This window comes from Melanotaenia boesemani, chromosome 16 (assembly GCF_017639745.1).
Source record: "Melanotaenia boesemani isolate fMelBoe1 chromosome 16, fMelBoe1.pri, whole genome shotgun sequence".
In the NCBI taxonomy this organism is placed as follows: Eukaryota; Metazoa; Chordata; class Actinopteri; order Atheriniformes; family Melanotaeniidae; genus Melanotaenia; species Melanotaenia boesemani.
Genome location: NC_055697.1, coordinates 16,787,562 through 16,801,450, shown reverse-complemented (window position 1 = coordinate 16,801,450; position 13,889 = coordinate 16,787,562). Strand labels below are relative to the sequence as shown.

At 37.8% G+C, this 13,889-nt stretch overlaps 1 protein-coding gene across 1 annotated transcript in view; it reads left to right on the top strand.

Moving 5' to 3' along the window:
• Positions 1-3,430: 3,430 nt before the first annotated feature.
• hpse2 (heparanase 2) overlaps positions 3,431-13,889 on the top strand; it is a 64,059-nt gene continuing 53,600 nt past the window's right edge. Inside the window, exons 1-3 of the mRNA XM_042010147.1 lie at positions 3,431-3,880; positions 5,663-5,817; positions 6,662-6,823. Of these exons, the coding sequence (XP_041866081.1) occupies positions 3,606-3,880; positions 5,663-5,817; positions 6,662-6,823 (592 nt within the window). The 5' untranslated portion in view covers positions 3,431-3,605. The remainder of the gene's footprint in view (positions 3,881-5,662; positions 5,818-6,661; positions 6,824-13,889) is intronic.

Here is a 13,889-nt window from a genome sequence, read left to right as displayed (position 1 = left end):
CATTAATCAACTGTGTGATTGTATTATAAGGGTTTAACATTTCAACATTAAAAACTTTGGCAAGACCAAGAAAATGTCTAAACACTGTTTATGGAAAGTTGCAAGACTATTGTTATTATTGTTATTTTTATTAGTAGTAGTAGAAGAAGAAGAAGAAGTAGTAGTAGTAGTTTTCCCTGTTTATTGATGAGCTACCTTCTTGAAGAGTGAAAAATAAAAGAATGCTCAGGGAGCTGTGTTTGGTGATAACAGTTTTGTCGGATTATTTCTGCTCGAAGCAAAAAACTGATGTTATATTTGGTTACATTCTGCTCTTATTTAGCAACTGATCCACCACGGCATTTGTTTATTCATCTGTAAAATTGCGATTAAAAAAATAAGAAGAATAAGAAGGAAAATAAAAAGAAAGGGAACTAATCAATCTGGATATCAAGGTGTGACAAATGGATCCAATTTTCATTTGGCCGCACTTCTTTGGAAGACAGAAGAAACACACATAGGAGCTGCAAATCACATCGGATCACTTGGCGCTTATATCTCAAATAACTTCCCTGTCCATAATATCAATGAACCGATTAAAATGTTTGAAGTCTTACTTATAAAAGAAGAAAATGAAAGTCGGCAAATATGTATTGGGAAAAAGATAATAAGAATAATCATTTTTAAAAAGCTAAATTCCCTCTCTCTGCTGATTAGGTTTGTTATATGACTATATGTAAACACCAGAAACAAAGATGTCAGTTTTCAACGAACATCTTTGCGTTTTATTTCCGATTGCTTACATGAAGCTGTTTTCCCCGAGTAGATATAAATAAATAAAAAAAAAAAAGACCACAGACTTTTAAGCTATTTAAAACTCGTTTCCTTTTTCTACAAACCGAGCTAATTAGTGGCTAAAGTCTTCATTATAAAATATTTTGATATCAAGGGCTGAACAATAAACAGGTGTCCTTAGTTTAAAAGCAACGTTTAGGAAAAATACCAGAAGTCATTAAATTTGAAAATAATTGCATTTTTTTTTTCCACAGGAAACTGTTTTGAATTTGAATTAGGCTACAAAGGCAGCTAAAGGGTTTCTGTGTAAATAGAAACTCCACCTGGTCTGTTGAGACTTAACGTGTCTTGATAAAGTTTTTCTACTGAATGTTTTATGTTAGTAAGAAAATGTTCAGACAAAATGCGCTGCTGTCGTAAATCATCGACTGAGCGTTCACTTCAAAGCTGCACATGTAAATATTTTCAAATGTTCTGCTGGAGAGGGATGAGTATGTAGAGCCATTGCGCCCTGCACGAGGCATTTATCCGATTATCAAATATGTCAGCAAACCAACTAACGAAAAATAAGTTTATGTCTGTATACTGTCAAATATGCTGGTCTGTGAGAACAAGCTTTTAGAAAGCTGGATTAAAATCAAACAATAAAAAAGTCAATCATGATGTGCCCAGTAAACATTTTTAACACACTCATGTAACACAATTATATATCAGAATTTCATTGAATTAACATTTCTGCTAAGTAACATTCTATTTAAGCTTTTAATATTCACTTAATAGAGCCAATCAAATCCAAGAGCTGAAGAAAGTCAGGTATTTTAGAATTGCATCTGAAAACAAATCTACGATTATGTTTTATAACCTTAATCTCACTCATATATCTCAGATCTCATGTTGCTAACGGTTCGCACTCTTCCTCTTCCTCCACCTCTCACTGTACTCCATTCACGCCTTACCTCCATGGGAGGCAGAACATTCAGTTGCTCTGCTCCCTAGTTAAGGATCTCACTCCCCTCTTCAAATCCAAACCTGACTCCTCTTTTTAAACTCTGCTACTCTCTTTGATCCTCCCACGTCCAATGTGTCCTGCTGTTCATTTTTAACATTTTCTCCTGTCCTTCTAACTAGCTAATTGTATTTCATTGTATTTTATGTATCTTTGACTGTAAGCTGACCTTGTGTGTCATGAACGGCGCCCAAAAGTAAAATTTATTTTTATATTAAAACTGCATGCTATTGCTGAAGATAAGTTGAGCTGAAGTGACACATAAAAAGAAGCAAAAACATTTGGCTTTCTGTTGATCTACTCTCGGACCAGACAAATAAATATTTCTGTCACGATTTCCCACAGTGTCTAAAACTCGAAGTGACCCCATTAGCTTGACTTTTGCATTTGCACATTTAGATGATTGATTAATATAATAATTTGTTCATAACAAAAACCCACTCTGCTCTGTTAAAAGCAAAAGGAACTAATGTCGCTATGATTCATTTGGATGGCGTTTAAACAATAAGTGCCCTTTTATTTTAAACCGACATTAGAATAGAAAGAAAGAAGATATATTAAAGTGGGCTTTGTGTGTTAATTTTCTTTTGATGTTCTCATCTGTGAGATGGCAGTGACCTTAAACGACCACCTTTCGTCACACTGACCACCCGTAGAGAGCGCGGCGCGCTGCGCCCTGGAATCACAGGAAAGTGCACTTTGTTTGCTGCAGAGCTGCACAAGAAATTACACAAGCTTCATGAACAGGAACTTCAATACACAATTGGTTTTGAATTTATTTAGTTGTTTAGTGGAAAGGTTCTTTTCATTTTCCAAAATGTGCAATCAGTTATTTGTCAAAACAGCTTTGGCTTTGACAATGAATGTGAAACATGATGAGATTGTGTTGTCCTGTTTTTGTTCTCTTGAATCGCGGCCTGGAGATTCTTCTGGTTTGTCATGTTTTTTTTAATGTTTTTTTTTTAAAGAAAAATATATAGGCTATTTGAAACGTGCAGTTAGCAGTGTTTCTAAATAGCTGCAGATAAACGAGGTCTAACGTGATCATTTCTAAGTATGACCTGCAGCTTGGGTCAGAGCCCAGTTCAGGTTATTAGACCTTAGTCTTGCATTGCCCTGTAAGTCCCTTCTCATTTAACAAATTATTGTATAGTAACATTTTTCTTCAGATTATCAATAATTTTCGGTTCATATCTATAAAAATGATAGTAACGATTTACTTAAATTAGAAAGCCTTGTCATTATCGTCATTGTCATCCTCCTCCTCCTCCTCCTCATCATCATCATAGCGCGTATTGATGTGCACAACTACTCTTACTCTTCAGATTCCACTTCATTTATGGTTTTCAACAAAATCATATAGCAGTTTTTGCCATATTTTCGACTTTATATATGTTTAAGAAAAATAATGACCTTAAACCACTACTATGTATGCTGTACGGTATTTGCAGGACATCTTTCTTTAGAATCCATTTGATAAACATAAGAGCTTGAAAAAGTGTCGAACAGTCTCATACTTCAGAGAACCTTGGAGGGGCGGTACTGTCTCCTCTCCTCCTCCCTGTTTCTGGCTCCCACAACCGGGAAGGCTGGCTCGGGGCGTGCGCTCTTGTGCGCAGCTCCCAAAAATACTCAGAGGGGCGAGGGGCAGAGGAGGTGAGACAGCTAGACAGGAAGACAGATCCAGATCGATGAGACCGAAACAAAGAACTGCCATAGAACTTTGCTGCAGGGTGTTTTTGTTTTTTATTCTTCTTCTTCTTCTTCTTCCAGCTTTTAAGTCTCATAAAGCTCACTGATCACCCAGCTCTCCAAAACTGAGAAGATGCCCAATTTCTCACAGTGCGTAGTCCCTTGGTCCTCAATGTGGCTGGCATCTTTGCTTATTTTGATGGTGCAGTCGGTGCTCTCTTCCTCGTACTCTTCATCCTCGACGTATCAGAGACCTGCAGCTGGCGGGAAGCGGCCGGGCTTCATGGGGAGGACGTTGGTTCTCCTGGATGTCAACACTCGCAGTCCGATCAGGGTACTCAACGACAACTTCCTCTCGCTGCAGCTGGACCCCTCGATCATCAAAGACGGCTGGTTGGACTTTCTGAGGTACCAAATTGCTCTCCTGCTCGTCATCAGCGTTTATCTATGAATGCTCATGTTCAACTGGTCTTTTATTCATTACGCACGCAGTCACGGTGTCTAAAATATCATGAAGCGATCCAACACGTTTCTTCTTTATTTAATGAACCGAGAAGTCCAGCAGCTCGGCGTTTATTTAGACTGATAGGTTTTCAGACTAATCATAACATTAAATAATTACTACAAAGTTAATCTTGGACTTGTTGCTGTTTGTCCTGCGCGCATGTAAAGAATATACATATTAAGATTGGACACAACTGCACCCCGAGGCCTATTAGTCTGCAACATTAGTGTTTCCTAATAAACTAAATCTATATTAAGGTTTCAGTCATCATTAATTATTATGGCGGTGGTAACTAGATGTATTTGTTTTAACAAAATAATTCAAACGTCAATTTGAATTTAAATTCACTATAATGTCAGCTTCATTGGTTCATACGTGGAAGCCCACATTTCTGTGAACATTTTTATTATTTAATCAGAATTGAGTTTAGCTTATTCCACAAAGATTATACCAGCGTCACTGTTACAACAGAAGAATGGCATTAAATTCAGTGTTTATACTTAAATTCAGTGTTTATACTTACCGCATAACACTGACAAAACCAGTTACTCCTCGTATAGGCCTGACAAGGTTGTATTTTTATTCCATTTTTTCCAGACTTGTTTCTTTTCCGACAATAGACTTTTTCATTGCAGTCTCACTGGTTAGTTCTTCCACAATTTTGAAACCTTTTTAACCAAACGGAAAGTATGTTTTCTTCTATGTCCTATTTTATAATACCCCCATAAGAGAAGAAGGGAAATGTTTATCTTTCATATATATATATATATTTTTTTCTCAGTTCCAACATAGGTCTATGCCATGTGTTTTTATGGCTGGGATACAATTATCCAAATAATCACTTTTACAGCGTTGTATATGGTTGCACACAATTCTTTATCAAAACAAAACAAAACAAAACATACATACATAAATAAATAAATAAATAAATAAATAAATAAATAAATTCAAACAATCATGTACCTTTAACATCAACCCCACTCTTTAATGGAGTTTCGTGAAACCTTAAACCAGAAGCGGTTTGTAGCTACTGGGACGTCTCTTTATGCGTCGTCTGTCATTTTGTTGTCAGTGATCCTTAACTAAATACAACTCCCCTTTGAACCCTCTTTTATTTGTTTTTAGAATAATTAAAACTTTATCCAGCGAATATTAGTACATTGTAGAGAGTGGGGGTAATGAGCAACGACTAACCTCTTATGGGACAAAATAAGTAAAAGCCACTATTTTCGGTTGTCCATGACAGTGGGAATTAAAGCAGCACGTGCTTCGTATTTAAAATGGACTATTGGAGGGTAAAGCTGCTCATCCCTCAAACATTACATTGGTCCTTAGTGCGTGCGGGTGTGTTTTAATCCCCCCTGCCTCAGTGTTCTACCTGAGCTTCTGCCTAATTATGGTGTTTAGGTATTTATCTTGGTCTAGATGTTAGAACAAATAAATAAGTAAAACAAAATTAAAACAAAACAAACAAAAATATTAATAGTTAAAGGTAGACGAGGTCTTTTGTATCTCACTGAGAAAACTGGATTAAAATAGAAAGAAGGGTAAAGGATTTTCTCTTCCTCTCAGATATGTCCTTTACTATAAACCGAATGTAAACACACAGGTGGCAGGTGAGTACACCACCTAAAAGTCGTGACGATTTTTTTCTCCTTTTCACTCTCTGTTCTACGTGTCCGCAGCTCCAAGCGACTCGTGACCCTGGCGCGCGGCCTGTCGCCTGCTTTTCTACGTTTTGGTGGAAAGCGAACCGACTTCTTGCAGTTCAACAACCAGAAGAACCTCGCTAAGTTCAGAGGACCAGGGCCAGACTATTATCTGAAGAACTACGAGGACGGTAATTAGACTCGACATTTCTCTTACTCTTTTGGTCCGACTTTGTATTTATTTGACGGACTTTGAGAAGTTTCAATTGGCGTCCGCTTCTTGGGTGTCCATCTCTGCTTCCCTAAGCAGCCAGAGAGATTTTAAAGCAGGTATTCACTCCTCTAAAATTTTATTTTTACGCAGTTTGTAAAACAATGGGAAACACACTTAGAACCAACATAAGCGCGGAAACTAAAATCGTGATGGACAGGTTTGTTCATTTTCATGCTCCAAACTAGCTTAAATTTATGCTAATGCAGCGGTAATTTAACGAGTCCTCGTGAATCACACACTGTTCGTTTTCTTCTTTTGATTAGTGGTTTTAATTTATAGCCTGCGTTCATGAAACATTTCCAACAAAATATTAGAAACACCTGTCAATGTAACGGTCTACCCGCAAGTTAATAGTTAGTACATAAATCTATTTTGACTTCATTTATACAGTAAAAAAGTAAAAATAAAAACGAGGAATGAGGATGCTAATCATAGACTATCATGGGGTTATAAATGTGTGTGTGTGTGGGTGGGTGTGTGTGTATGTGTACCATTAGAGCAGACAAAGGAGAGTATTTTAGTAGAAGGTAGTAAAAGGTATTTTTAATGGCATGTGGATTAAAATGTTTCTTTAATTTACCTCTTGTATTTGGTCTTGGCTCAAACTTGCTAATTACATTTTTAAAGCAAAATTTGTGGGCAGTGTCAGTATAAACACCCCATAATATTGATTTATCCAAAATTGATTTTCATTTGCATTTTTTAATTAATTAATTTATTAATTTTGTGTTGTTATTTTTTGTTTTTTTGCTGGCTTAAAGACATAGTGCGCAGTGACATTGCCTTGGACAAACAGAAGGGATGCAAACTGGCCCACCATCCTGACATCATGCTGGAGCTACAAAGAGAGAAGGCTGCCACTACACAACTGGTCATGCTGAAAGAGCAGCTGTCCAACATCTACAGCAACATTACAATAACAGGTAGGAGATCACACACACAAACAGTCTTTTTGGCACCTACTCATAGCCTGACATGTTGTCTGGACTCTGTGGGTCATGCACATTCATGTGCGTGCACTCACATAAGGTTCAAGGTATGCTAGTGTAAACCATGAGCTTTCAGAATGACAAATGTAATTTGAAAAGAGGGAATGTTAGGATGGTTGGAGAGGTGCAGCAACAGAGGCTAGTAAACATAGAACTGAGATTTTCGCTGGTTACAATTAATGCAACCTGACCGCAGAAGAAACTCTGGCGTCCTGATTTTGGGTGGGCCGCATTTCATATCTGTTATTGTGTTTGGCAAGGATGGGAACGGGGAGCTGAAGAGAATATTAAATGATGCAAAAGTAGAGATAGGATTTGTTTGCAGTGTTAGGCAGTTATTACTTGATACGTTTTGTGTGGTTTTATGCTTTAATTTCCAGGTTAAATTAATAAAATCATCAAAGAGTCAAAAAACTAAATTGTGTTCAGCCTTACAATGATAGCTTTTGCTGGCTGCTTATCAATACAATATAGAGCCATAAAGTAAGAATAATAAAGTCTTCACTTCTCTCTCCTCCATAGTAACCTGGACAGTCAGTGGTTGTAGAGTGGATTTTGTTTAGGTTGGATTTTGATCCCAATACAGAACACGCTCCTGGAGGAGAGTCTTGGAAGCTTAAGAGCTCTTATAAAAGTAATTTGGAAATTTAATGGCAACTCAGTCTCGGAGAATGCATACATTTTCTGCTATGTCGCTGCCATAATCTTTTCAGTCTTCCAATATTTAAAAATTTAGATATTGTATTGCACGCAACCCCATGTTCATGGTCGATGCAGGAACACATTAAATACTTGGATGCGTGTGTTTAAAAGACACTGATAAATTACATAAAACAAAGAATCCAAATCTACCTCATGTGAACCCATTTGAATTTATCGCTCATATTTTTGGTCATTACAAAGGCAAAGCCGGTGGCCTCGCATGAGTGGGTCTGTGGTGTATTTTTCATGTACTCAGACAGTTCCGCTTTCCTGGAACAAAGTGACCTTCTGAGTTTTGCTGCATGAGTGATAAAGGAAGATATGAGCAGCATAAGTCAGCTGTGTATTTTCAAATAGTCTCAAGTGCAATAGTCAAAACATGGCCAGGTTGCATTTATCAAAGTAGACAAATACAGTAAGAATTTGGACCTGTTCGTGTGAGGGGGTCAATTCACACGTTTAGTTCAGTAGTCACGTACTGCAGCACATTAATTCTGGGGAGCTGCAACTGTGTTAAAAGGCCTTTTGGCCTTCAAGTCTTTAATTTTGTCACAAAATTTAAGGATATTCTACAAGTCTCCACCACTTTCAAATGGTAAACCTAAGACTTTGAACACGTTGTGAGTATATATTCATATACGTATTCTTTTCTGCATATGCTATAATACAACAATTTCATAAAATTAAATTAAACAGATTTGACTAACTTAGGTAGATATTAATTTAACACACAATGTTATTGCAGGGCAGCCCTTCTAAATATATTAACAGCTGTCCAAATCTGAAAAAAAAAAAAAAAAAATCGCATAGGGGAAGATTTAGCATCCTTTAAAACAAAACTTTATTACTTTTTGTGCAATACTGTTACTCCTGTTGATCCTGTTGAAACAAATGATCCTTTCCACTTAAAGCACAGAAAAGGAGAACTTGTGTTGCTTCATCCATGATAAACAATACGGACTTACATGTCTTGGCTGACTACTTGACAGCAGTCTTTTCATTAAAATAAACAAGAACCTCGCTGCAGCTTACAAATACTCTGTTATAGCAACATGGATAACAATGAATGAAAATTTTACTAAGCAAAAAGTATGTTGTGAAGTTTTGTTGTGATGGTATGGAATGACCGCGCCGTGCTGCCACAAGTATAATCTCTTTCTGTGTGAAATGCTGTTAAAATGATTATATACACGTCATCTGAGGAAATTCTAATTTTTATCCATAGTGCACATATTTTGTATTTTAAAGGAGAAAAAACAAAAATTATCAATTAAATGTAAACAAATGATTCAAAATATTGTTTCACAGCAACTCCACCAGCAGGCTTGCCTACATTATAGGTTATCTGCCCAATGCCCAAGACGATATTGTGTGATGAAATTGTGCACTTATACCCAAGTTGATATTAATTGATGAAATTGTAATGTTTGTATTTAAACAAAATGCTTTAAAAAACTACAAAAAAATATATATATACATGACAGTACCTGGGTCCAACTGGACTCACAGCAGTCTGACTACAACTTAATGATGACGTCCCATCTTATTTGAATTCTTGCTTGTGTTGTTCTTACTCTCAAATGTAAGTCGCTTTGGATAAAAGCATCTGCTAAATGACTGTAGAATAGAATAGAATAGAATCTGCATTCATCTTTTGGGTAAACCAGCTGTATAAAAAACTGGGAGAACAGGGCTGACAATGTCAAAAATCATCATCATTAATTAACCAACCATTTGTTAACAGCAAAACTCATATAAGTTCAGTCAATAATATTACCATCATCACACTTTCAAACAAAAGTAAATGGTTCACACAATCAAACAGTTAAGCACACAATATTAAAATAAAATGAGTTCTAACATTTTACAGTCTTATTATAAGAAGGCAGTAATGTCTATATATTGTGCACACGTTAACATCATTATGCATCATATATTTTTGTCTTTTTGTCATGACAGCTTACCTCTGTATCACACATGTGGTAAAGTGCAAATGCTTCTCAAGATTGGGACCACATTTCCCATAAACCCTGCTGCTTCCTGCCACGAGAATGAGACTACTTGTTTGCTTTACCAAGCTGCAGTGCAGAGGCCAACCAGTTGTCTCTGTGATAGTGAAGTAAAAATAAACACGAGAAGGATTTACAGAAGATAAAATATGCAGACTTCTTTTAAGCTTATTGTGGAGACTGTAATTACTTTGGTTAAGTGCCTAAAACTTAAAAGTAAACATTAAAACTGACTTTACAGGTGGAGTCAAGATGAAATATAATTAGAAAATATTGATGCAGTAAAACATATGGCGAAAATTAATCACAGCTAAGTGTTATTTTCCCCACATGCTAGACATTTTTGTATCATTTTACTGATGGATTGGGACCCTCTGGAGAATTTTATCTTCTTAATCTTGAACTCTTGGTGTGATGGTTCTCATTAAGAGGTAGTAGTGGTGTTGAGGGATAAAGAGATGTGTCATAGTTGTTATCAGCCTTTTTGGTGTGAAAGGTTTGTCAGTGCCGGGCAAAAGGACTTTATTTACTCAAAGACGATTTACTGTGAAGCGGTCTTAGAAAAATTTTCATTCTTCCAAGCACAGACTCAAGCTTAGTCTGGGAAATGTTAGTCTGAGGTCTAAAGGATATGTCTTTGAACGATGTCTTTGAACGATATCTGTGAACGAGCAGCTGCTGTTTTCTTTTCCTGGTGCAAAATGACTCTGGTGGAATTTAACATATATTGCAATGGGGAAATAGGTCAGCAGAATAAGGCTTGATGACACTGAAAAAGTGGAAAGTGTGAACACGTCTGAAATATGGCCACCCTATCAGGCTTAGCTGAATTGAAAGCATGTTGTGTAAACTAAAATCTGTGCAAAGACGTTTCATCTCTGTGGTAGAGAGACCTGGGTTGCAGAGGCACTGAGGATGTGTTTGGAAATGGTCTGGTAACAATTAGTCAAGATGTTGTGTGTATGTGTGTGCAAAGGCAGGTGGTGTTTAAAGGACCTTTAACAGTCGCACTCCATCCTTTTCCACTCACCACTGTCTGGCCTTTGACCCCGGCTTGTTAGAACCATCAGTAATGGGGCCACTATAAGTTAGCATGCACACACACATTCAGCAGGGGAATTAAGTTGAGAAATTACCCCAACCTCAGACAAGGTCATGGTCAGCGTCATTTCATGTCTCTCTGCAGGAGTATATCCCTCCATCTAGGATCACTTCCTGATTTTTTTCTTTTTCTCTCTTTGCTCTGAATTCTACTATCCTCAGCTTTCTTCCTCCATTTATTCTTCCTCCACAACTTAACACCATTTCCATAATCCTCTCTTTCGTTTGCAACAACATTGTAAGAGCAGCTGATAGGACATACATACGCTCAGCATACATGTAAGCAGCTTTACAGATAATAGAAAAAAGGTAAAGATTTACACTTTAATTAATACATGTTGTGATCATATGGAGTTGGAACAACATTGTGGATGCTTCAGCCAGCTATTCTTTGTCTTCAGAAGCTGCAGTTATTGGATGATGGTAAAGGAGGAAGAGGGGCTGGACAAAGGAGCCAATGAGACAAGCAACACTTTTTATAAAAATGTGCCCACATGGAGTGAATAAAAGGGACTGAAACTTTCACAGTGAGCGGCGATTCCCCCCGTTACCTGTTTCAGTTAGGTGGGATTTATAAATATTGGGAGGGGTGCATGTATACATTGCTGTCCTCATAACATGTGAGATAACAAATCCTCAAGTTGTGTGGCTTCGCAGTCCGCACAGTACTGCAGACGGTAGCGGACTCAAACTTCTCCACTTTAGTACCTGGCTTTAGACATGGTTGGTTTCATGGAGGCTAATCCCTAGCTTCGTGTGGATGAAAGGGTGGTTTGCTAAAATACTTTTGCGTTTTTACTGCAGTCCGGCGTCGTGGGGACGGCTCCTAATACACCCTTCTTAATACCACACTGAAGTTGGTTAGCTTAGATTGAACATTGTGTGCATATCACAGCGTGTATTAAACTGGCACATTTTAAACAACCTGCACGGTGGTGTCGTGGTTCGCACCGCAGCCTCACAGCAAGAATGTCGCTGGTTCAATCTCGGCTAGGATGGGGGGAGGTTTGATCCTTGAGGGTGGTGGCCTTTCTGTGTGGAGTTTGCATGTTCTCCCTGTGTATGTGTGGGTTCTCTCTGGTACTCTGGCTTACTCCCACCGTCTGAAGAAATGATGTTAATTGATGACTCTAAATGATAGGTTGTTTGTTCCCTATGTGTTGGCCCTGCGATGGACTGGTGACCTGTCCAGGGTGTACCCTGCCTCTCACCTGTTAATGCTGGAATAGGCTCCAGCTTACCCGCGACCCGTAATGGACTAAGCGGTTCAGAGAATGAATTTTAAACAACCAAAATACTTCTAACACATATACAAGTATTTCCTTAACACATTCATACTCACAAAGATGAAAGTTTCCCAAGGCACGAGCATGTAAGGGCACATTTAGCGTATTTATAAGCTGTTTCCACACTTATTTCTGCTGAAGCACTTCACATTACCAGAGAAAAAACTGTTCCAAAGACTGTTCTATGGTGAGAGTGCTCACTTGCTCACATAGCTACATGTACAATATGACAAAGATTGTTATGATACAGATATCTCACCCTGATTAAATCTCAAATTCAAAACATTTTAACCGTTTTTTAGCATAAAATTACTTTTACTATTCATCAACTATGAACTCTTTTGTTTATTATTTATGTAAATTGTTCACAATATGAGCTGATTACAGTCTTTGACCAAAAGGCATCACAATACATGTTATCTCAACTACGGGTCCTACAAGGTCCTATTCTAACCAAAGATCACTTTTTACTGTTCTCTTCCAACTTAAGGCTTTTCTGAATTTATACAGTACTACAGTTTATCATTTTGCCTCTTTTGTCAGCAGTCATTTCTTTAAGCTGCGTCATTGTGCTTTGGTGGCTCCCTTTTTTTCACATTGCCATGGCATAACACAATTAAAGGGGCAAGAAACAAAATCGCTTCACTGCAAGGTGTGCTGTTGTGCACTGCTTGTAGACCAAAACAAAGTGTGTCATGAGCCACACGTTCCTCCACCTCTTCCCCCACCCCCAACATGGAACATGTCAAAGTAACTTATAACGCTTGTGTTGTTACTTACTGTCCAGGAGAGGAGCAAGCTTATAGTCAAATTTCAGCCTCGGTGATCTCCTCTTTGGATATACCAGGCCAGTATTAATCCAGGTTATGTTACCTTTCTTTATCAGATAACTTCTTCGCCAATGAGTGTAGTTTCTTTAGAGGTAATGTCAGATCTTGGTCGTCTGCAGGTGAATGTTTTGTTCCCCTCTCCAACATTTAGAAAATATGAGCTGCCATTGCTCACTTGCTTCAGCATTTTATCGGGAGGGATAAGGGCTCTGAGAGAGGAGAGGAGGCACATGAACATATATGAACGCACGGCCAGACCGGCTGGTAAACACGGGTGTGGAGATCAACACAGAGAGACGGTGTGTGACGTCATGCTATACTCCCTAGTTCTTCACATATCGATTTATGCCCTGTTAGCTCAACTTCTAACTCTACACTATATTGAAGGTTTTTTTAAACATTACTTTTAAATGAAATGAAATGAAATTTTATTTATAAAGTGCTTGTCTTGCAAAGAGCAACACAAAAACAATTTATAAACAATTTATACATATTAAAATATGATAAAAATAAAATAAGACTCCCACACCCAATCACACATGCACTCATGCACACACACACACATACAAACAAACACACACATACACCATCTCTCTTTCTCTCTCTCCCCCTTCCTATTCTTCACAAACATGAACTCCAACTGCTACTGTAATTTCTGTCTCATAGCTGAATGTGGGTATAAAAATATTAGTAAAACTTAACATCTGGCTCGATGCTGCTGTGTGGAAAACAATATCTTTGGGATCCGTCCACTCCAGGACTCAGCCCACCCATGGCCACAGAGGGCACCACCACAGGAACTGCCCAACTAAGTACAGTACACGGCACATTCACAACACATCATCAGCAATCTCCAAAAAAGTATTCTAAAGCAAAACTGCCAGCGTATGAGACCCACCAGCATCGATATTGGAACACAGACCAGCTTGAAAGTCTGCATTTTGCCAGATAGGTGTCAATAAACACTGTTCATCAAATACATTTTATTTGATTTGGTTATTTACCACAATTCTGGTTCTGTACATGGAAAACACAATATAAATTCACACTTTAATAAAAACAGGATTCGGGC